Source organism: Mustela erminea, chromosome 1 (genome assembly GCF_009829155.1).
Source record: "Mustela erminea isolate mMusErm1 chromosome 1, mMusErm1.Pri, whole genome shotgun sequence".
Taxonomy (NCBI): domain Eukaryota; kingdom Metazoa; phylum Chordata; class Mammalia; order Carnivora; family Mustelidae; genus Mustela; species Mustela erminea.
In genome coordinates this window covers 162066441-162090909 of record NC_045614.1, presented here as the reverse complement: position 1 = coordinate 162090909, position 24469 = coordinate 162066441, and the positions used below count along the sequence as shown (strand labels likewise).

Genomic DNA, 24469 nt, shown 5'->3' with positions numbered 1-24469 from the left:
TAAATGGTTAAAAAAAAAATGCCTGAAAATGAAGAGAAGTTAAAATCATAGGAGACATGTGAAGTAGACGCCAGACTCTAAAAACACATGTTATCATTCAGCAGTATGACTCCGGTGGCTCTTTGAAGATTTTCACTGTTGCTCTTTATTTCATTGTGATTTTGTAAAGCCTGAAACTTCGTGGATCCTTTGTCTTTCTTAAACTCCATTTCAAGTGTACATGTGTATGCGTGTGTATGGGTTTAAGATTAGGTGTTAGAGCTTTTCTTCTCCTTCCATCCATCCTTCCTTCCTTTCTCTTTCCTTCTTTCCTTCTTTCCTTTCTTTCTTTCTCTGTCTGAGGACACAATAAGGCTCTGATTTCCAGGGTCCAGCCACCGGACTCCCAGCAGCCCTCATCATGTGCAGTCGTGAGTCCCTGAGCTCGCACCCCGGCTGCAGAGGGCCCTGAAAATGGCACCGTACCCCTTTGGACTCCATATGGGAAGGGAAATCTCTAATATCAGGCTGGTTTCTGGAAAAAAGGGAGATTAAAAGTCTGCAGTACAGTCTGGGTTTTTCCCAAGCTTGTGTTTGGACTTGTGCTTGTTCTACAAACAGCTCGCAGAGAAGACAGAGGTGGCTGTTAGAGCTGCAGACAGTCTAAGAACAAGCACTAAGAGGGAGCCACACACAGGTAAGGACAGAGCCAGGCAAGAAGCCATCATTATACCAGGATCTAGTCCGCTTTCTGGAAGGTTGTTGCCTGCCCGTAAAGGGCTTGGGCTTATTTATGAGACAATGAAAGACTGTGTTTATTAGCTGTTGTCTCCCAGCTCCCACCACCCCTCACCCACCCCTAACCCAGTTAAAAAAAAAAAGAAAAGGTTCTAGAGGAATCATTCAAAATAAAAGTCAGCTCCAGCACAAAGGCCACACTCCTTGCCAGTTGGTTTTATTCTATTCCTGAGTGAACAACATACTCGGCGTATCCTCAACAGCCCAGGGAATTGTTCTCTCCCTGTAGACTATTAGCTTCCATTTTTTCAAAGCATCTCTGAGTATTTAAAAAGGAACATTTTTTTTTTCAAAAAATCAGGGAACAGTTGGCATGCAGCCAGCATCTCAAAGACAGGGATAAAATCCCAAACCTATAGCTCACGTGAATGAGAGGTCTGTAGGGACAAGACAAATGCAACCTAAGTGTTACAAATTGACCTCAGAACCTAGGAAAATGTTCTCTGTGCCTCAGTCTCCCACGTCTCTCAAGGCGAATTCCCCCCAACCCTGGGGGGTGGGGGAGGGCATCCGTCTCTCTTCTGTGTTCACACTTCTCTATCCCTTTTTCTTTCTCTTCTGGTTTGCTGCCTCTTCCTCACCCCATCTCTCCACCTTTCCCTTTTCCTTTCTGAGTTTCTCTCATCTCTTCCTCATGAAATCCCTCTTCAACAGACCTTAATATGAAATTGGATTATATTTTCAAATATTTATGAATAAGTTTCTTTATCTTCTGTTCTTACTGTTTCATCCGAGTGAGCTGAAAAGTTCAGTTCTCTCTGTGCTGATCACACAGGAATGACATATGTGTTAGGTTGTTGGAAAGACAGGATTCAGACAGGTTGTGCTGGTGACACAGCTTTAATATGAGCAGGTAGTACAACACAGCACCAGTGGGAGAAAGACCTGCACCAGATGGGGCCCGAGATCTCAGGTGCAGGCTTCTATGTCCATCCACAGCTGCACCACACAGAACAAGCTCTGTCCCCAGTTCTCAACTGACCACCGGGATGTGTGCAAAGGCCTGGGCCCCAGGAACCCTGTGCTCGGCTCCTGGTGGGGTCTCTTAGAGTGAGCTGGTCATATAGGGACATTCCAGCCACCTGACCAACCTCACCTGTCAGAACCCTCAGCTCCACCAAAACCAAGTGCAAAGCATAAATCCCGTTATTTTCACTCAGCAACACAGCAGGGTGGTTCGTTCCGTACCCAAACTCACAGACCCATGATGGCAAAACTGCACTTATCTCCAGTTAATGCATCTTGAAGTTTTGATCAGGACAGCTTTAGGAACCCTGTACAAAAGTGTTTGGTCAGCTGACCCCTGCTGAGATTAACCTACTGTGCACTCCGTCTCTTAAAAACAAAATACTTTCTATTTATACTAACGTGGCTCTTTGCTGTGAGCCTCAAGTCTGTGTTTTCAGAACAGATACCTCCCAGACTGATTACACAAAATGGAAGGGATGCGCCAAGGCAGGCTGCTCCTGCTCCCTCTGACAGGCTTCCTTCTCGGCCCTCACCTTCCATTTCATCTCCAGGATGGCCTTCTCTACCTCCTCCAGGGCTCGCTCTCGCCTTTCCACGGCCCTCTCCCTCCTAAGCACCTCCTTTTCCCTTTGGCTGGCCCACAACGCCAGGGCCCCCACCTGCTCCAGGAGCCGGGCCCAGTCGCCCTCGATCCCTATGGGGAGCTGGGGCCCCTGGGGCCTCGGGTCCTTGCGCTGCCCCACCTGACCATGGCCAGTCCTCTCTAGCTCCTCTCTATGCATGCTCTTCAGATGTTTCCACAAGGCTGTGGTGCCCACGTTAACCCCGGGGCCACGGCTCACCTGCCTGCCGCACAGGCGGCAGGTGGCATATTGGTTGGGGTGGTGGCCGGCACGAACAGGGGCCAGGTGGAAATACTCCCATACCTCTGAAAACCGGCTCCCCTTGTTGTGCGGCAGAGGGGCGGGCATAGCTCTCATGAAAGGGCCAACCGGTTCTCCCTTCTCACTCACTGCCTCTTCCTCCTTCATCTCTAGGTCTCCTTTTGCTTTCATCCTGGTTCCCTCCTCTTCCTCCTCTTCCCGCCTCATCCTATCTCCTCTTCTGTAGCTTTCCTTGAGCCAGAAGTCTTAGCTCAACCACAGCTAAAGCAAAATGAGTAATTGGGAAGGGACTGTAGTAACTCTTGGGCATTCACAACAATGGTCAAAGGCTGGCCACACCTGAGTGGTGTGGTGTTTCCTCCTTTCCACTTCACGGGAGAGTCAGGGTGAGTCAGAGCCACATGAAATGCCCTCTGAGGCTCCCGTATACATTATCTCCAGGCCCCAGATGTGTATTGATCCCTCCTTGTCTAGACCAGAAAGGCAAAGCAAATGAGCCCAGAAATCACAAAGTTCTTCAGTAAATTCAGGGTCCTCTACAGATCAAGCACCATTCCATACGTTTCTGAACATTGGAAGTGTCAGGTTTTCTCTTGATTCCCTCCTGGCTGCTTCCACTGTGTCTATGCTCGTGGATGCCTGTAAATGGGTTTTGGAGGCTCCGAACCCCCAGGCTGCTCACGATGTCCAGGGCTGGGACATCACTGGCCTTCCTCAGAGTAGGGAGAAGCACACCCAGAGAGATGCTGACGTGGGAGACACTCGCACTTCCTGAGAACTGGTGCAACAGGCAGTCCAAACTCTGGGTAATAAAGTTCCCAGTGTGAGGTCAGTTTGCCCCTAGAGAGGTAGGTCCCTCTGGGAATGAGATTCTAAGAATTCCGAACAGCAGGCTTAGCTGTTTTCAGCAGGACGAGCTGGCATGGACAGAGGAGAAGGAGGTGGAGCACATATCCAGAGACCTGTTGCCCGGTGGTCCTCAGCAAGTAGCTTACACTGCACCTTCCCTGGCACCATCACCTGCAAAGCCAATAGCTGAGAAGACCTTCCCGATGGCAGCTTGCTCCAGATGTTTACCTGATTCACCCCCACCGAAATAAATAGATGGATAATTAAATTACATTGTAAAAAATAGCCTGACATCTCTCTCTTTTTGGGGGTCATTTCTTAAGTAATGGAGAGCCTTCTTTGTCAAGTTTTGCAACCCCAAAGAGTTAGGAAACACTCCCACCTCCCCAACCCTACAAGTGGGTACTTACAGTCAAGCAAGGCTCTGTACGTGTCTCTGAGGGCTTTGGTGTGGGGTGAGCACTCCTGCACGCTGTGGGTAGCTATTAGCTGACTCCTGCCCCCAGGGGGAGGGCACCTGCAGTTCCTGTTCCCTCCCACATCCAGGGAAGCCTCCTTTCCAGGTGGGTGTGTCCAAGTCTGCCCACGCACTGAGGCAAACTTTGTCTCTGCCCCCCTCCTACCCCAAAAAAGAAGTTCCTGGAACAGGGCTGGTAATAAAACAGTAAGTCAAGCACCTACAGGTCTTAGCTCTCTTTCCAGATAACCCGATCATCTGGCCTCTTAAAGCAAAGGAAAATACTGAAGGGGGGAAAAGGGTGAGATTTCAGCAGAGAAACCACAGGCCTCAATGACATCTGTGCTTTCAAATATTTTGTCCAGTTGTCAGACCATGAGTCTCAACGTTGGGTTTGGAAACTATGGAGGTTGTAAATATAGTCAGTGGAAAAGAACTTGCAGGAAAGGGAAGATTAAGTGAAAGGAAACCTCCCAAGTTTAAAGAAATCTGAGATGTTGAGAGACAGATTTGAGGTTGCTTTTTATTATATTATGTAAGTGGAATTGGCAAGGTTGAATTGCTATTGGCTTGTATTCTCAGTTGGAGGGAAATAAAAGAATAGTCACATAATAGTCACATAAATGCTATTATTTATCTATATGTATATTTAGGAGGGAGAACCTACCAGGAGGAGACAGGAACATTTTGAAGAAGGTGTCCGTAGAAGGAAAATGCTTGAGTTATAGAAAAGATGGAAATGGCAGACTAGAAAACAGAGACTGAAAGATGAATTTCAAGTGAAGAAAGAAGGTTGAGGGGAGGAAAGACTCCAAAGAGAAGAGAAGACTGGGTAAATGAATAGGAGAACTTAAAAAAAAAAAAAAAAAAAAAAAAAAAAAAAAAAAAAAAAGATTCCTCTTTCTAAACTAAAAAAAATTATTTTTTAAATGATTCTGCGGAAAGCCCTTCTGAAAAGTTTCTGCCCAAATTTAGGCAAACTGAATCTGAGCTCATTTACAAATGGTCAGCGTTTCAGTATTTCATCTACAGAAAAAAAGGAAATGATCGTTCTTACAGCCAGATGTGAATTCACTTTTCCTGACTCTCCAGGCTCGTGCTCCAATCTCCCGCCGGCGTCCCTCTGCTGCCGGGACAATGCCCCCAACTCACAGGAACCCTTTCCATCTCTCCAACTTTGTGAATTACCCACTAGTTTCCACAACAGCCCACCTGTGGAGTCCAGGCCCCTCTCTTCCCTGTCTGCAAAATACAACTCTGTTCTCCTATTCCCAGAGTTCACCCTTCTCTGCTCTCCTACAGAACGGCCCAAATATTTTCTGCCACTTACTACATCATTTTTTGTGCAATTGTGCAGGTATTCTGTGTACACTTAGAAAATGTGTTAGAGAGACCAGTTCTTTGGCTTGTCTCCTGAATGCAACAGCCGTGCATTAAGTGAGTGAGTGATTTTGATTTCTTAGCAGAGGAAATTGTGTGTGTACACTCATGGGTGTATACACACAGACTCTTGTCCATATATACTTCATATATATATTTTTTAATTTAACATGTTTTTCTTCTGACTCATTTAGAAGTTCCCAAACTGCAATAATTCTGCTTGCTCAGCAAAACCCTTCAAACTTGATGTTTCATAAGAGGTTTGACTTCAGTTTGAGCTGGTTAAGTCTGTGGCTTTTCGAATTTAGAGAGACTGGGAGGGAGGCGTTCAGGACAAGAGCCACATTCTGAAACAAAAATCTTGGAACACAGTTTGGAGGTGGTGGAGAGTATTTGAAATGTGACTCACTCCATAAAATCTGAATTCAGAGAATCCACAAGAGTTAAAGTTTTTTAATATTTTTATTATGTTGACAAGAGATTTCTTCAGTAAGCCTGTTGCCTTTATAAAATAATGGAACCCTTACTTGTTCCTGATATTACCGTATCATCATCTTACGGTGGGTTAACCAAGCATGGAGAAAATGAGTCATGAGAGTGGTTTCAAGTATTGCTGTTAACAGAAACCTTTACCACTTTTTTTTTTTTTTAAACATTTCATTTCCTGTAACTCTTACACCCCTTCCTGGACCACCTGAAGATAAATACCAATCTTGGGCATTTTACTGAATTAAAGAAATTGAACCCTCTTTTCTTTATTAAATAAATTATATTTTAGGGGACCTGGTTTTACATTTGATTTTCCAGGACAAAAAGTGACATTATGTCATAGGTCTGCATGGCTGATCCATGCACGGGTCTCCATTGTCAAGTACAGAATGAGTGGAAACACTGGCAGCTGCCGTGTTCTCTATGTGCCATTCTGCATTCCACAGACAGTCCCCTCTGAAAGTCTCATGATTTCCTTGGGCTTTTTGTAGGGATGTATGGGGAAGGTGCTAAATTGTACCTCTGTAGGACCTCACCAGAAAAATGCTACTCTAGTATCCTTAAATTTCATTTCTCAACTCTGCTCAGGACCAGACTCTCTGGGTATTATTAGTCTGTGGGGAAATTGGCACCCCAAGTATTACGTATAGTTCATTGTTCTTTACTAGTTAACTAGTGAATCCATCCATTGTGGAAAATATTTGAGAACAAGAACCAGGGCTGGCTGTGTGTGAAATACATATATCTCTTGATGAGAAAACAAAAAACTATGAATGGGATTATAATTTTGCAGTGTCTCCAATAAAATAATGAGGATCCTATAAAGTCTTATTGGATATTTTCACCAAGCTGTTGAAATAAACTATCATCTCACGAAGAGCAAATACGGTGTTGGGAGTAAAACATAACTGACCCTACCCCTAAGCTTTCTGGTTTTGTAACATAAGCTAGGTGTTCTGTCTCTTTCATGTTTCAGTACAATGTGTCTTACCAGGAAATATCTTGGACTGGGACTGGAGTGGCCGAGTTCACAATTGTGCCATTGACTACATTCTACTCCCTTTCACTCTTCTGTGATTCGGGGCCTTGCTTTCCCCATCTGTCAAATGGCAATGATAAGGCATGTCCTCCCTGCCCTCTAGCATTGTTAGGATGAAAAAATGAAAAACCAATTACATAAATTCTCTACAAGTCAAAAGTAAGATGTTTATAATAACGGTGTCTCTGGTTGTGGCTATAAGTAGTACTTTACATTATTTTGGGAGTGGAAACAACCAAAATATGGATCTCTTTTAGCTTTTAGTCTAACAGAAAATTCTTTTCTGGCTTCTGCCTCTTAGAGCTGCTCCATTTTTCTAGTCTTTGGCTTCCATCTAGTATTATTTTATTCTTCCTGTATGCAGTTGTGATCTGCCTTCTCCAGAACCCAGAATCCAGACTTGCAACATTAGTCTAGTCCTAGATTCTTCATAAGTTAACCTATTATTCTAGCCCTGAATTCATGACATCTCTATAGGAGACAGCCAATTCGTAGCTCACATTTTCACATAACCTCTGAAAGGTAAACACAGCTTTGTCGAAAGTGGAGAAAATCCTTTCCTGCCAATTTGCCGCATGTGACAGTTGGTGGGGTTGTAAGGGGTACCTGTTTCTTCTGCATTTGCAAATAAGCCTTTCTATGTTCTGCCTTTACCCCCAGAGAACATTCACCTGCTCCCTGAGGAATGTATTTCCCACAGCAAATCTCACATGGTTTATAGAAGGCGGCTTTCCTCAAGGTGAAAAAGAAGGTAAGGAAATCAGCCAACCGAAATGGGTTGGCAAAAAAAGAAAGAAAACAAAGAAGAATAGAAATTACCATTGACCAGGTTGATCTTGGCATTTAAAAACAACTCTCATTCCAAAACAAACATCATCTTGCCTACCAGGTGCTATTTTCTGATACCGCATCTAGTGCCTCTAAGACGATCCGTGTGGGTCACATTTCCCAAAATCAAAAAATACACTTGACTTCTTTTTCTTCTTTTTCTTTCTTTTTTTTCCCCCTAAGATTTCTTAGAGAGAGTGTGCATGAGCAGGGGGAGGGCAGAGGGGAAGGAAGAGGGGAAGCAGATTCCTCGCTTGATGCCAGGACCCTGAGATCATGACCTGAGTCAAAATCAAGTGGCCAGCTGAGCCACCCAGGAGCCCCACACCTGATTTCTTTAACTCGAATATAAATGCTCATGTTTTATTTAACTATTAGAAAAAGCAGATCTCTTATAGGAGGACAAAAAAAGTTTAATTCAACATACATTTATTAATAATTTCATTTATCAGATAACTTAGTACCACTGCTTTAAATCAATAAACAAATATTTTCTAGTTTTTCTTGTAAGGCTCTGAGTGGGGTGGGGTGTGGAAGACTAGAGGAAGTATATATAAAGGACTGGGCTTTATGACAAGGAACTCCTCTAGGAGGATTAAAAAGTCTTGGAGCTGGAACACACATAGAGGCAAGCTCAGGTGAGAACGTAAAAGCCGTATTTTTCAGAGGTAGTAAACAGGCAGAGCGATCCCAGCCATTCCCTGCCTGCTCTTCCCCTTTCTCTTGAGTCATTCTTTTGCTCAAAGCTCAATATCTTTTCAACAGTAACTGAGTCCCAAAGCTTTTGCTACATTATTACTTTTAACTGATAAAATAAAAAGTTCATGTTGATGAACTATTATATCAATCCACTTGATTCATTTTTAGACTCTTACTGGGTTTGTTACTCACTTGAAAATAATTCACCCTTAATAATGATGGATGCAATCCTGAAAATACCTCTTAAAGGTCATTAGATATATGTTCTCCTGTTAAATAAGCCCTGGCTTGATGTACTGGGCTACCCTCCCAACCATGAGGCCAGACAGTGTGGTAAAACTGCGTTTAGTTATTATTTTGGCAAGCAACAACTTCAAAACTAGCATTTAGAGCCCGTCGTGTAAAAAAGCTACGGAGAGTCCAGAAAGTTCTGGCCTACAGTGACAGATGGTTTTATATTAATTTCCTGCTGCCATGTGTGCTATTTGGAGGCTGGACTAACAGTGGCAGTTAAATAGTTTCTATTTCTAAAGGAGACTCACAAGACCCAAAATGACAGTAGTTATAAATCTATAGCTTATTTCAGGAAAAAGACACAATATAAAAATACCATTAAAGTAAGGGTACATATCACATGTCTAGATTTACAGCAAGGGGGCCAGTGAAATCAGGCATGGGGTTCTTTTTAAAGGGGGGGGGATCTTTTTAAAGATATGGCAGAGAATATCTCAGAAATGGGGAGCCCAAAATGGAATCTTGGCTGAGGTTGTTTTGTATTTTACTTAGACATATTCCTGCTATGTAACCAGACTCGACAGTAAAGCCTTCCCAGGTTCTGTCCCAGGTCACATGCAAATGATCAATCTCACTGTTTCCAATAAACAATGCTGGTGAGCTAGGACAGCTGGCCCCCAACCACGGACCCATGGTCCGGGCCCCCAGCCCCGGACCCATGGTCACAAATAAAGCAACACTATTAATCGATACATTTTGTGCCTTGACCATGGATCAATACCATGCAGGAGCTTGAGCAAAACAGTTTAGGTTAACAGTTTAGGCCTGCTGGAATAAACCCTCAGTGTGCAGAAGCTGTGGTTTGACCATTTTAGACTCTGTTACTGTAAACTGGACCATCCCCAGCCATGCCTCGACATCATTTTATGGCTCATACAGAAAACTGGTGACTGATCTTGTCCCGGATCTGTCTTATAGGAATATACATTACTAATGAAGAGAGAAAAGACAAAGGTGGATTTTTGGAGCTGAAGTCTGTTTTGACAAGGGTGTATGGTAATAAACCAGCCGAATCAAACAACCTGACCATCTGGTGTATGGCTCTGTCTCCAGTCCCCAGAAATGAAGTGTGGAATATCTCATCTGAAAAGATCACTTTTTCCTTGGGTGAGTTGTCTATTTAATAAGGTCAACTAGGGGTGATCAAGACTGCCATAAACTCAGAACCCTTCTAATTAGAATAAATAGAACGCTCATTATTTCCATGGTAGTTTAATCTTGGAAAACTCTTTACACAGCTCAAAATTATTAAATTTCATACTATCAAAACTTTTTTGACAAAACAATGGGACTCTGCTTAAAAGAATTTCTTCAAATAAAAAGTAGCTGATTCCTGTTCCTGAGAATTTCTGATGAATATGGCAAATTTTTTTCAACTTTCTTTAATAATAGCTTTTTGCTAACATACCATATGATGAAAATTAACACTAATATATTGATGATCAAGAGAGATTCTTAAAATCCTAAAATCCCTTCTGAGTCACTAAAAACCTTCAATTATATATATAGAACTTATAATTTTAATACTTAAGTATTAAATTATATATAGAATTAATAATTTTAATACTTAAACCATGTATGAGATATAAATAGCTTGAGGATAAGGACTCTATCCTCGTGATTTTCATGCCCCTAGGTTGAAGCACAGAATCTGACACATTGAAGATTTTTATGACTTGAAAATTGATATGCAGGATCATTCTACTTATCACAACATTTGCTTAACCAGAATATTCGCTACTCTATACCTCACCAGATAATGGAGATTTTTCTACCTAAAAGATGTGAACAAATGTCTCAACAAATACAGCGACAACAGATTGCCTATAAAAAATGGAAGTTTGTAACGACAACTATCAAACATGCACAGATAACAGTAAAGTAATACTTAAGCAGATTTGTTAGCCATTATTACAACTCTGCAAGACCATTAACATCTTTTACCACCTTCCTATTTTCAGAGATACTGTAGTCTGTAACATACTCGTAAAATGCAGGATAGCTTATAAGGAAAAGTTTCCCTTTGCTTCAAGGCCACTGTCTGTGTCTTGGGTCCTACCCAGCCCTTTCACAAATGCAGGCAGTTGGTTCCTGGGAGCCTTGGATGGGAAGGGTACATGGCTCAAGGCAAATCCACCATTGAGGAGCAGGTGCCATTCTGAATCTGGGACACTGGCATTGTGCTTATAATACTGCACAAGCTTCTCCCTGTGAACTCTGAGTTAATCATTCAGAAGTGGTCATGGATTTACACTGGAACATCCCTACTTAGTTTTGTCTAGTTCCTTCAGAGATAAATGCACGTCCTTTCTAGAAGGCTGGACACAGTTAAGGGCTACAGTCTTAGAATAGGGTAAAGGTAACTGGTTCTCATGTGGATTTGCCAGTAACTTTGACAGACTCTAAGAACATGAGCTAACACCCAAACAACCTTAAATTCCTAAATTCCATCACAGAACCATGTTTAAAATTCCAATCTTTCCCAACATTAAAACTGAGTTTTTCTTGGTTTAAAGGTTTTGTTTTATTTTATTTTCTTAGAGAAGTTTTAGGTTGACAGCAAAAGAGGAAGGTGCAGAGATTTCCTATATACCCTCCCCCACATATGTACATTCTCCCTCGCTATCAGCTTGACTCAACACAATGGTTCATTTGTTACAACTGATGAGCCTACACTGACACGTCATAATAACACAAAGTCCATAATTTACTTTGGGATTCACACTTGGTATTGTATATTCTATGGGTTTGAACAAATGTACTATGACATGTACCTGCCAGTAGTTTCAAACAGCCTTAAATTTTCTCGCCCTAAAAATCCTTTTGCTCCTCTTACCCATCCTTTACCCCAACTCCAATCCCTGGCAACCACTGATTTTTTTTTTTTTTTTTTTGTCTTTACAATTTTGCCTTTTCCAAATGTCATATAGTTGGAATCATACCGTATGTAGCTTTCTCAGATTGGCTTCTTTCATTTCATAATGTGTATTTAGGGTTCTTCAGTGTTGGCTTATGGCTTGGCAGCCTATTTTTTTTAATAGTACTGAATACTATTCAATTTTATACATGGAGCAGTTTGTATATTTGTTCACCTACTGAAAAACATTTTGGTTGCTTCCAAGTTTGGGCAATTATGAATAAAGCTGCTGTGAAGATCCATGTGGAGGTTTTTGTGTGGGCATGAGTTTTCAGCTCCTTTGAGTGAATACAAAGGAATAAAACTGCTGGACTGCAAGTAGGAGTATGTTTAGGTTTGTAAGAAGACACTTCACTCTCTTCCAAGGTGACAGTACTATCTTGCGTTCCAGCCAGCAGCGAATGAGAGTTCCTGTTGCTCCACATCCTCTCCAGCATTTCATGCCATCAGTGTTATGGATTTGGGCCATTCTCATAGCTGTGCAATGATATCTCATTGTTGTTTGAATTTGCATTTCTCTGATGACATATTATGTGAATCATCTTTTCATATGCTTATTTGCCATCCATTTATCTTCTTTACTGAGGTGTCTGTTAAAGTCTTTGGCCCATTTTAAAATCAGGTAGGTTGTTATCTTACTGCTGAGTCTCAAGAGTTCTTTGTATTTTTCGAATAATAGTCCTTTACCAGTTGAATCTTTTGCAAATATTTTCCTCCCAATCTGTGGCTTGTCTTCACATTTTCTTGAGCTAAGCTAAGTCCTAAGATCAGAAAATAATGACTAATTTTAGGATAATAAGGAAGGGCACTGATCCTGATTCCCAAAGCATACCACAATTCCAGCTTTACAGGACAGCCCTTGATCTAGTATAATTTTAGGTTCTGAGCAAATGGTTATTTTTACATTGTCAAATGAATTTTTAGCCCTTATGATCAAATATTAAAACCAATAAATCCTGAAGAGTGCAGTTTCCCAAAATTACAGCTTACATTCTAGTCACATTCTAGCATGGATCTTTGGGAATGATTTAGAAGATATAGCAGAGACTCTGTAAAGCAGTGTCATCACTGGATCACACTCCCTTACTTGTTTTAAGTTCTGAAACACTTTCTTCCAAACGTACTTTCTGCTCATGGTAGTACTGCTGGGTGCTTTATGAACACTGGGAAAACTTCTGATGTTTTGTGCAACAGTTACTGCTTTATCAAGCCATTACTGTTGACAGATATTGAGATGAAAATACAGGACAAAAATCTAAAGTGGAGAAATTCTGAGAATATTACAGAGCAAAAAGGAGATTTAGTAAGGGAAGAGAAGCTTTTGCTGCCCTTTGTTCCCAAAGAAGAGTTGGAAGCCTGCAAGCTAATAGTCCCCTGAGACGGTCCCTTCCCCACCTACCTCACAGTCTCCCCGGAAGTTCAAATGCTCAGTGATTCTTATTCTAGTAAACTCGGAAAAGGGGAGGGATCGGGGTCGGGTGATCAGTGGCTCATCAAGCAGCCATGGAGTACCAGGGCCTGCAGATTCCTGTGACTTAACAATAAATACATTTTTTTTTTAAAGATCTTTTCCAAAATATCCTACCCTGCTGTTACCAAACCCCAAGTTTGGCTGCCCCTTGCTCAATAGGCCAATACTCAAAAGAGAGTTTGGGGTTGGCTGGGTGGCTCAGTCCATTAAGCGGTTGCCTTTGGCTCAAGTCATAATCAATCCCAGGGTGCTCGGTGGAGTCCGGCATCAGGCTCCTTGCTTAGCAGGGAACCTGCTTCTCTCTCTGCCTTCTCTGCATGCCGCTCCCCCTGCCTGTGGGCTCTAACAAATACATAAAATCTTAAAAAAAAAAAAAAAAAAAAAAAAAAAGAGTTTTGCCTAGAAAGGAATATGAACCTTATTCATATTATAAGAAGGTGGGAGAAGGTGGACTCTTGTCCAAAGGCTTTCTCCCTGGTCCGGGAGTTTTTTAAGGGGTTCAGGGCAGTTAGTTGGTAAGGGAATGTAGTGCTCTGTAACATTTCTTGATGATATGATATCTTGGTGTTACCAGCTAGAGACCTTATCTCAGTGCTGGAGGGTTGTGCAAGGGGGTCTGCTTCCTGTTTCAAGAGGTGTAGGAGTGCTCTGTTCTTTCTAGGAAAGAATGAATGCAAGATCTATAGCTATTCAAAGGAAAGTTAATCCATCACATGACCTAAGGGCATTTGATAAAGTTCAAAGACTACTAGGTTAACAGGAGAGGCCAAGGTAGCTTGCTTCACTGCTACCCTGGCTTACCAGAATGTCTAAAGTTCTAGCACTGTTGGGTCAACTTTTTTGGCATATAAAGAGTTGCCTTGTCTTATTTTGTTTTGTTTTGAGGTGGAGGTGAGTTTTTTTTCTTTATTTTAAAACAAAAGTTGAGTGCAAATACCCCCTGGGGTAGGTAATGTCCTCGCTGTCATCAGCTGTTATTCATCGTTAAATGGCTTTCCATTTGGGATAGACAGAGATTTAGGGGTTGATGAGTCATGTCTGTTTGAGGGTGCATGTGTATTTTGGAATATGGAGAAAGGATCAGAAAGGGATATCTCAATAGTGCGGCAAGAGAACAACTGAATATTGAGGCAGAATATGCCAAATCCTTCCTATTTCATGATTTTTCTCATACCCTGTCTGATCCTAGGGATCCTAAGGGTATCAGTTAAGGACTTTAATATATACAGAAATCACCCAAGAATCTTGTTAAAAAGAAGATTCTGATTCACTAAGTTGAGCTGGAGGGGGAGGGCCAGAGATTCTACGTTTCTAAACATGCTCCTAAAAGAAGCCATGGACTACATTTTGACAAGCAAGGATCTAGGAAGATCTGAAGTTTGGTTCATTTCTAGATGGACCAGTTAAGTGCTAATCCAAGCTCTGAGGAAGGCCTAGAACTGACCAGCTGCCCTGTGGGACAGACAAACACCTGGCCACTATTAACCATGAAGGTGGTCCTGAGCGTCCTGCCAGGCCTGCAGAGGAGACACACTCAGGAGCAGATGAAGTTGCTTTAGGCCAGCAGCTTCATCCCTTAGAACCGGTTGCCAAATGTGATGGTCTGAAAACCGACTGACAGGCTTCTGCTAAATTCTGCTTTTGACTTTTGGGAAATAGTTTTGTTGTTTTTGTTTTGATTTCCCGTTAGGTTTTAGCCACTTCTTTCTACACCCTCTGAGTTTTGTTTTGACCAAGGCAGAGCTTCTACTTTACAGGACAATCTGAAACCAGAAGGGCTTTTTTTTTTTTTTCTGGCTGCAGGTTTCATGTTGAAAGCCATGCATCATTTTTGTTACAGGGCAAAGAGTTCATCTTTAAATACAAATCTTGCAGTGGCAACTTCCTAATACACTGTAAGGATATGTGTGCTGAGAAGCCCTCAGATTACAAAGCCATGTGGTGTTAAACATGGCAGAATAATATCTTAAAATAGAAATAGTCAGTAAATGAAAAATAAATGTTTCCCTTTGCAGAAATCTAGGATTAAGCATAACCTATCAACATCTTCTTTTCCAGAAGTCAGCAAACATGTTCTGTTTTTATCTGCCTGATAGTAAATATTTTATGCTTTGTGGACCGTATGGTCTCTATCGCAGTTACTCAGCTCTGCCATTGTAGTACAAAAACAGCCATAGACCATTACATAAACAAATGGACATGGCTGTGTTCCCATGAAACTTTATTTACAAACGCAGGCGATGGGTGGAATTTGATTTGTGGGCCGTAGTTTGCCACCCTCTGTTCCAGTCAGTCTACAGAGCAAAACACCAAGGCATTCTTTTTCCAGGCCCATGCTTACTAAGGTTACTGCTTTGGCAGATGATGCTCATTATGCACCAGTCATCAGATAGGCACTTAAAGTTGGTCTTCTCTCTTTCAATGTTTAGAATGAATCCATATGCATTCATTCATCCACTTGCATTTGCCAGGAACCAGAAATACCATGAGGAGCAACACAGTCACTTCTCTTGAGGGGTGTACTGATGATGTAGAGTACTAAGGTCCCTGCTAAGGCAAACATTAGGACTCTGAGCACATCACAAAGATCCCTGGGATTCTTCAAGTTTCAGATGGTGCATACCAGGCTGTTTGCAATGGGAAAGTATAAGGAAACAGCATGCACACAAAGCAAGAATCCACAGAGATCAGGTTGAAATATCACCTCTTGGATTGAGTGAATGATTCGAGTTGTAAAAGATGATAGGCGGCATCGGGAAATGAAGTGGGGAATAGAACAGGGGGAGGAAAATAATGATCAGATTTGAATGTCATGCTGAAGTGTTCAAATATGTTTCAGATGGGATGGGTGGAAGAAAATGGTCATTCCACTAGCCTATTTGTATGCTCTCAGGTAACTTTCTACCCAACCCACACCTACCTCCTCAGAGCTTAAGAGCAAGGGATCATTTATATGATAACAAGTTAGAGCCAGCTGTAAGCATCACCTTCAGCCAACAGCAACAACACTACCAACACTGAAAATAAAACACAGATACATCTTGATTACAAAACACAGATCCCTTCCAATGTGCTATGTGCTATCAGGTGACACAATTTATAGAATATATTCTTTTCTCTTAAAATAAATTATAGAACAGAACCAATAGTATAATATATAATTAAATGTCCAAGTAATTGACACAGCTCATCAGATGTGTGACACTCTACCCAATGTCATTATATCTAGAAAGTTGCAAAATTCCCTCGCTTCAAAATCATTTAACCATATTTAACCCTGACCTTCCTAAAGTCAGTAAATCCTTCTGGCATTTGTAGATTGTTTTATACTGTTAGTAGGACTATTTTACAGTTGAATAGTGGGAGCTTTAAGGAACCGATATAAACGTATTATATGATAAAACAATATATTCTAGTCTCTCTTTCATCCCTACACACAGAGAGAAAAGTTATAACCAGATAAAAATTTTCTGACAAAAACAGGCATTTTAGAAATGGCAGTAATAATATCATTAATCTTAGGCTCATTGATGTTACTTCCGGTTGGATAGTTACATCATTGTTTCTACTCTTGCCAATAAAATTTTACAGGCTTGCAGATTTATAGATTGTATGATTACTTTGCAAATACTTTGAAATATTAGCTGTTATAGTTGTTCTACCAGTGCTTGGTTAAATGTTATTTTCTCCAGGAAGCTTCTCCTGACTTCACAATCTCAGCCGGTGCCCTTTCTTTGCAATCCCGTGGTGCCCTACACTCAACACAGTGCCCGGCTCCCTGCCTGTTACCTAGGGTCTGGTCCGTAAAGGCAGCCTGATGTCCTCCACCACCATGTCCCACAGCCTTAATGTAACAGACCTTCAATAACGATTTCTGAGATAAATGGATAAAGTTGTGGGGGAAATTAGGTCAACACATCATCTTTCTATTACAATATTTTGTTCATCATCATTATCCATTTCATCCTTTCAGGCTCAGTGAACCCTTCCGTAGGTCCTCTGCATGATGTTGTCACATCAACCGTTGGCACCCAACCTTCTCCAGTCAACAGCATGTCTCCTACAAGTAAGAATGTTTTCAGTCTTACTTTCTTTTTTTTTTTAATTCTTCTTTTTTTTTTAAGTTGAGTGTAGTTGACACACAATGTTATATTAGTTTCAGGTGTACGACATAGTGATTCAGCTCCTGTTATGATGCGCTCAGCACAATGGTAGCCACTTGTCTGTCACCATACAACACTGTTAAAATACAACACTGACTATATTCCCTATGCTGTGCCCTTCATCCCATGACCTACTTCTTCTATAACTAGAACCCTGTATCTCCTACTCGTCTTCACCAGTTCTGCCCATTCCCACCCCCTTCACCTTTGGCAACCATAAGTTTGTTCTCTGAATTTATAGGTCTGATTTGTTCTGGTTGTTTATTTATTTGTGTTTATTTTTAGAGTCTACATATAAGTGAAATCATATGGTATTTATCTTTCTCTGTCTGACTCATTTCATGTAGCGTAATAGCCCCAAGCTCTATCCATGTGGTCGCAAATAGCACAAACTCATCCTTTTTTAAGGATGCATAATAGTCCATCTTCCTTATCCACTCCTCTATTGAGTAGACCCTTGGGTGGCTTCCATATCTTGGCTATTGTAAATAATGTTGTAATAAACATATGGGTGCCTATCATATGTTTTTTCAAATTCATGTTTTCATTTTCTTTGGGTAAATACCCAGTGGTGAAGTTATTGGATTATATGGTACTTCACTTTTTATTTTTTTCTTCATACTATTTTTCCATAGTAGCTGTATTCTCACAAAGGTTCTTTTTTCTCCATATCTTCTCTGGCATTTGTTATTTCTTGTCTTTTTGATTTTGCCATTCTGACAGGGATAAGGTGATATCTCAGTGTGGTTTTTTTTTTAAAGATTTAATTTATTTATTTGACAGAGAGAGATCAAAAGGAGGCAGAGGGGCAGGAAGAGAAAAAGAGGGAAGCAGGATCCCTGCTGAGCAGAAAGCCCAATGTGGGGCTCGATCCCAGGACCCTGAGATCATGACCTGAGCCAAAGGCAGAGGCTTAACCCACTGAGCCACCGAGGCACCCCTCAGTGTGGTTTTGATTTGCATTTTCCTGTATGTCTTCTGTAGAAAAAAAATATGAAATTTTCATATTTGCAGCTTCTCTGCCCATTTTTTTAAATTGGATTGTTTGGTTTTTTGGTATTGAATTGTATAAGTTCTTTATTTTATTATTTATGTTTTATTTTAGTTCCAGTTAGTTAACATATAGTGTTATATTAATTATAGGTGTACAATACAGTTATTCAACAATTCCGTACATTATCTGGTGCTCATCATCTCATCATGACAAGTGCACTCCTTAACCCTCATCACCTATTTCACCCATACCCCCACCCCCGCCCCTCTGGTAACATCAGTTTTTCTCTATAATTAAGAGTCTGTTTCTTAATTTCTCTCTCTCTCTCTTTCTTTTTCTCTCTGCTCATTTATTTTGTCTCTTAAATTCCACATGAGTGAGATCATATAGTATTTGTCTTTCTCTGACTTATTTTGCTCAGCATTGTACTCTTTAGCTGTGTCCATGTTGTTGCAAATGGCAAGATTTCATTCTTTGTTATGACTGAATAACATTCCATTGTATAGATATAAATATAGATAGAGATAGAGTAATAGATATCACATCTTCTTTATCCATTCATCTGGATAAATGGAAATTTGGCTGCTTCCATAGTTGGACTATTATAAATAACACTACCAACATGTATCCCTTTGAATTTGTGTTTTTTGTGGGGTTTTTTGGTAAATACCCAGTAGCACAATTATTGGATCATAGGGTGGTTCTCTTTTTAAATTTTTGAGGAACCTCCATACTGTTTTCCAGAGCAGCTGCACCAGTTGCGTTCCCACCAACAGTACATGAGGGTTCCTTTTTCTCCACATCCTTGCCAACATTTACTGCTTCTTGTGTTTTTGATTTTAGCCATTCCGTTGAGTGTAACGTGTTGAGCATCTTTCCATATATCTCTTAGCCACCTGGATGCCTTCTGTGGAGAAATGTCTGTTCATGTCTTCTGCTGATTTTTTTATTAGATTTTTATTTTGGGGGTATTGAGTTTTATAAGTTCTTTAAATATTTTGGCTATTAGCCTCTTATTGGATATATAGTTTGCATATATATCTTCTGCAGATATCTTCTCCCATTTGGTAGGTTGACTTTTTGTTTTATTGATAGTTTCCTTTGTTGTGCAAAAGGTTTTTATTTTCATGTAGTCTTCTAGGATTTTTATGGTTTTAGGTCTCACATTTAGGTCTTCAATTCATTTTGAGTTTATTATTGTGTATGGTGTTTGAAAATAGCTCAGTTTCACTCTTTCACATGTAGCTCTCCAGTTTTCCCAGCACTATTTGTTGAAGAGATTTTTTTTCCCATTGTATATTCTTGCCTTCTTTGTCATAGATTAATTGACCATGTAAGCATGGATTTATTTCTGAGCTTTCTATTTTGTTCCACAATCTGTGTGTCTGGCTTTTTTTAAATTTTTTTTAAGATTTTATTTATTTGTTTGACAGAGAGAGATCACAAGTAGGCAGAGAAACAGGCAGAGAATCAGGCAGAGAGATAGGGGGAGGAAGGCTTCCTGTGGGGCTAGATCCCAGGACCCTGGGATCAGGACCTGAGCTGAAGACAGAGGCTTAACACACTGAGCCACCCAGGCACCCCTGTGTGTCTGTTTTTGTGTCAGTATCATACTGTTTTGATTACTATAGCTTTGTAGTATATCTTAAAATCTGGAATTGTGATACTTCCAGCTTTGTTCTTAAGATTGTTTTTGGCTATTTTGGGGTCTTTTGTGGTTGCATGAAAATTTTAGTATTATTTCTTTTAGTTCTGTGAAAAATGATGTTGGTATTTTGATAGGTATTGTACTGAATCTGTAAACTGAATTGAGTAGTATGGATATTTTAACAATATTAATTCTTCTGATCAATGAGCATAGGATGCTTTCCATTTATTTGTGTCATCTTTAGTTTGTTTCATCAGTATTTTATAGTTTTCAGAATACAGGTCTTTCACCTCTTAGGTTAAGCTTATTCTTAAGGTTTTTCTGGTTTTGTTTTTTATTTATGGTGCAATTATAAACAGAATTGTTTCTTAATTCCTCTTTTTGAGACTTCCTTATTAGTATATAGAAAAGCTACTGATTTCTGGGTATTAATTCAGTATCCTACAACTTTATTGAATTCATTTATTACTTCTAGTGATTTTTTGGTGGTGTCTTTAGGATTTTTTATATATTGTAGCATGTCATCTTCAATTAGTGACTACACTGTTTTATTTTCCATGAGCTATCAATCTTTTAACCAAGCAGATTGATTAAACATTTTCAGAAAATTTGTATGGTTCACATTCTTTTATTACCTATAACATTTTCGGCAAATATATTAAGTACTATTCTTACAGCTTTAAAGAGTTAACATAGCTTCCAAAGCCCTTCACTTGAAACCCTGGCAAAATTAGGGTCAATAAATATTCAGTGAGAAATTTAAATTCTGTATTTATTATTAAATAGGTTAATAAATTGACAGTCTCCTCCACAACTGTGTTCTCAGTGGGGTGTTTAAGAAATTGGTTATAAATGGGCATCCTGTGGACCAGATGTAGTTAGATAGTTTTAAATTTAAATTTGTTCTAGTTCATATTAATTTTGACAAAGTTGACTGGTGAGGACTGTGAATTCAGCCTCCCAATGGCATTATTAATAATGAAGGCCAGGCTGGGTCAGTGTTACTCTGGCAAAGGGAGAGCAGTGACTTTCAGAAGGTCGCACTGATGCAAACAAATCATAAATTCCCATGCCTATAGCCTTTGTGTTTAACAAAGAACCATGGTTACTTTCTTTAGTGTATATATGTATATATCCTGTACAAAGGAGAAGTAGTTCTCGTTTCTTATTTAATTAAAACTATCAATTTTAGCTCAAAATGAGAATGGAAAATGAAATAAACTAAAAGCAGTCAGGAGAAATGAACAATTCTTTCAGCCTGTACCCTTTGGCTCATAGCCTGCAGTCACTGTCACAGGTTGATACCTCTCAGAAAATGAAGTATGTGGCAGGGTGGGAAATGTCTGCAGATCACCCAGCAGAAATTTTACATTCATCTGATTTCTCCTAGTTCTTAATGTTTTGCAATTTTTATTGGAAGCTGCTTTTTCTTCCACTCCTAACTCATCATTCAACTATAAACCTCAGTAGATTATGTTATCCTTCATTCAACAAATATTTGCACAGTCAAAAACAATACCTTAAATTTCTTTAGTACTGTACATATTATCCAGTTACCCAGCTCTCCCTAATCAATTATCCCCGACATTAGCAACTTTTAAAACATATATTGTCTTATATGATTTTGGGGTCAGAAAGCCAGGAGCAGCTGAGCTGGATGGTATGTATCAGGTCTTTTCATGAGTTTAGAGTTAAATGGGGTTGGTTGTGGCTTCAGTTATCTGAAGGCTTGACTGGGGCTGAGGGTTCTGCTTCCAAGTCTGAGCATGTTGTCAGGAGGCCCTTGTCCCTCACCATATGGGCCTCTCCAGAAAGCTTCTCACATCGGAACAGCTGCCCTTGCTCAGACCAAGGAATTCAAGAAACAGAGTAACCAAGACAGAAGTTGCACTGCTGTTTTATTGCACGCATCATTTTGCTTTATTAGAAGCGAGTCACTAAGTCCAGCTCAGACTCAAGAGGAGAAATAGGCTCCACTTCTTGAAGGGAAGAGTATGAAAGAACCTGTGGACGAATTAAAACTACCATATCCTGTCATTTAGAAAATATTTGCACATAAAATGCAATACAGCTTGATCTTTATTATGGGAGGTAGACAGAGCAAGCATTATCATCCCCATTTTCCAGATGAAGTCATTGGGATGAAGTCACTGAGACGACCACACAACTAGTAAGTGGCAAAGTTAGTATTCACACCAAAGTCTTTGGACTCAAATCTAGTTCTTGCCACATTTGATACCAGGGTTTGGAGAAACCTTGGCCTAAACACTTTGTGAGGACAGGGGACGTATACCCAGCATGGAGTAGATGCACAAAAGTACTACTTGAATGGAGCACTGGGTGTGGTGCATAAAAAATGAATTCTGTTACACTGAAAAGAAATTAAATTTTAAAAATGAAGGGAAAAAAAGTACTAGTTGAATAAAAGAATTAAGGAGAATACTGCTCCTTCACTATATAAGTGTCATTTAATATACTCCGTGATGTCTTTAACAAGAGATGATAATTTATTTCTGCCTTCAGAATGGTTGTGGTGTACTTGGAAAGAGATTATATCTGCCCACAAAAATGATAATTCAAAAATAGTATAGTGAAAGGTGCTGCATCTTTTAGAATTAAAATACTCAGGGAGAGGTACAGACCAGCAAATTTTTGACTTTGAGTAAGAAGATGTCCCTGTGGGTTCTTGGAGCCAGGAAATGTTACCAAAGAGAGGAAATAAGATGACTGACCTTTTAAGTATGTGTTGCATTTATTTGACTCAGTTGAGAGCGTGAAAAAAATTCTAAGCAAAGAGAGCAAAGTGAGTAATTTGTGCATTGGCAAGAATGTTTGTGGGAATTTGAGAAAATATTAGGAGATAAGTTTGGGTCAGGGGATGGGATTATGTAGCATAGAAGCAGGGAAGAAGATTAGAAAATGCAGAATAAAGAAAGTGTTAAGTTCCAGCCCAAGAATTTTCAGTGTTATCCCTTAGGAAATGGGATTGGGAGCCCAGTAGATATTTTTTAGAAAAGAAGTGACATAATTAATTTACCAAATATTTATTAAGCCATGACTACATACCAGGTATTCTTCCAGGTACTGAGAATCCGACAATGACCAAAAAAGAAAACAATTATGCCCTTATGATACTAACCTTCTACCAGCTGAAAGCAGAAATGAGTTTCTCATACTGAGTTTTTCACAGGGTTAGTTGATATACATTAAATGCATCCATCAGACCAAATACCATTCTTATTTCTGTGAAGAAATTCAAGAAAAGAAAAAGAACATTTGTTACCTTAAGGAGGCTGCAATATAAAATACCTCTAGTATTAGACAGGAAAAGAGAATATAGTCAAATGAACATACTTGTTAAAAAGCAAGAAGAAAATCTGATCTACTCTCATGCTAAAGCGATATGGTTGGGAAATTTCTGGAGAGTCACAAGAGCTCCTTAAAATAAGATCCTACCACACTGAACCACAGGACTGTTGTAGACCAGTGGTTCTCAGCAGGGAAACTTGGCCGCCCCCCTCCCAGGGACATTTGGCAGTGTCTGGGGACATTTTTGTTTGCCACAATTGGCGGGGAGGGTGCCACCTGCCAAAGCCAAGGATGCCACGTGTTATATAGCACAGGACAGGATGGCCTCCACATCAAAGAATTATCTGGTCAAAAATGTCAGTGGTGCTGAGATTGAGAAACCATTTTAGATCAAGGCTCAGGTATGAGAATAGCTGTTTCTCACTTTACAAAATCTGGACCTCTGTCAAAAGAGTAACAAATTATGTTTGGAACAATTTTCAGTCTAAAATGTCAAAAAATGTTAAATCAGTGGCTCTTTTAGGCTAAACAAAACTTATTTTCTTAGAACACTGAATTACAACTGAAAAATCCAAATTTTGTCTAGGTAATCTGGAGGGTCATTGTGAAATCACATGATGACTGGCTGCCTTATGTCTCAGAAGCTAAAAGGATTCACCCTTTGTGTTCTTTTAAGAAAGGAAACAAGATGGAACATGTCATGGAGACCAGCTTCAAAAGGCTGTGATTTCATTCCAAATTCTACTATGGAATGCACTGTATAATTCAGTCCTAATTATTAAGCTACATGTCTTGCTGCAAACATCCAGTTTGTATTTTTTTTCTTCCTCAGCTTAAGGATTTTTTTTTTGATGAATGTAAGATAACGCAAACAATGTTCTTTGACTAGAGAAGGAGAGCCTCGTAACAAACTGCAGGAGTTACCCAGGGAGCCCAGCACAATTCAGCCTGAACTGATGGGTGTTTTCTGAGTCCCTGCTGCATGTGCAGCACTGCCCTAGGAAAAGACATGAGGCTGACAAGCTTAACTCAGGCGCTCCCGGTGCTCTGAGTAGGGCCCTATGCCTTCGAACTCTGGCTTTGAACTGGCTTCAGGGTGTGTGACTAAAAGAACAGGCCTCAAATATGCCAGCCCCAATGGTGGCAATCATCCAAGACATTTATTCATTCAGCAAATACACATTGAGTGCCTAAAAGGTGCCAGGAACTTAAGAGGTGTTGGGATACAACAACGAACAAGACAAGCCGGACCCCAGTTACACAGAGCTCGCATTTCTAGCACAACCAACTTGCCTACTTTCC

General features: G+C 40.3%; 2 protein-coding genes across 6 annotated transcripts in view; one reads left to right on the top strand and one right to left on the bottom strand.

The window, feature by feature from the left end:
• CD96 (CD96 molecule) overlaps positions 1–24469 on the top strand; it is a 90586-nt gene that overhangs the window by 34867 nt on the left and 31250 nt on the right. For all 4 annotated transcript variants that reach the window (XM_032349561.1, XM_032349569.1, XM_032349558.1 and 1 more), the window contains exons 6-8: positions 7505–7595; positions 9584–9772; positions 17027–17119. In XM_032349561.1, the coding sequence (XP_032205452.1) occupies positions 7505–7595; positions 9584–9772; positions 17027–17119 (373 nt within the window). The remainder of the gene's footprint in view (positions 1–7504; positions 7596–9583; positions 9773–17026; positions 17120–24469) is intronic.
• ZBED2 (zinc finger BED-type containing 2) lies at positions 1058–23093 on the bottom strand. Of its 2 annotated transcripts, none has more exons than XM_032349611.1 (2): positions 22998–23093; positions 1058–3650 (listed from the first exon to the last, which is right to left on the bottom strand). In XM_032349611.1, the coding sequence occupies exon 2, from the start codon at positions 2835–2837 to the stop codon at positions 2205–2207; it is 633 nt and encodes a 210-aa protein (XP_032205502.1). In that variant the 5' UTR covers positions 2838–3650; positions 22998–23093; the 3' UTR covers positions 1058–2204. The 2 variants fall into 2 exon arrangements, with proteins under 2 accessions (XP_032205502.1, XP_032205494.1); XM_032349603.1 differs by lacking the exon at positions 22998–23093 and adding an exon at positions 3890–4001 and having other exon boundaries at positions 1058–3707.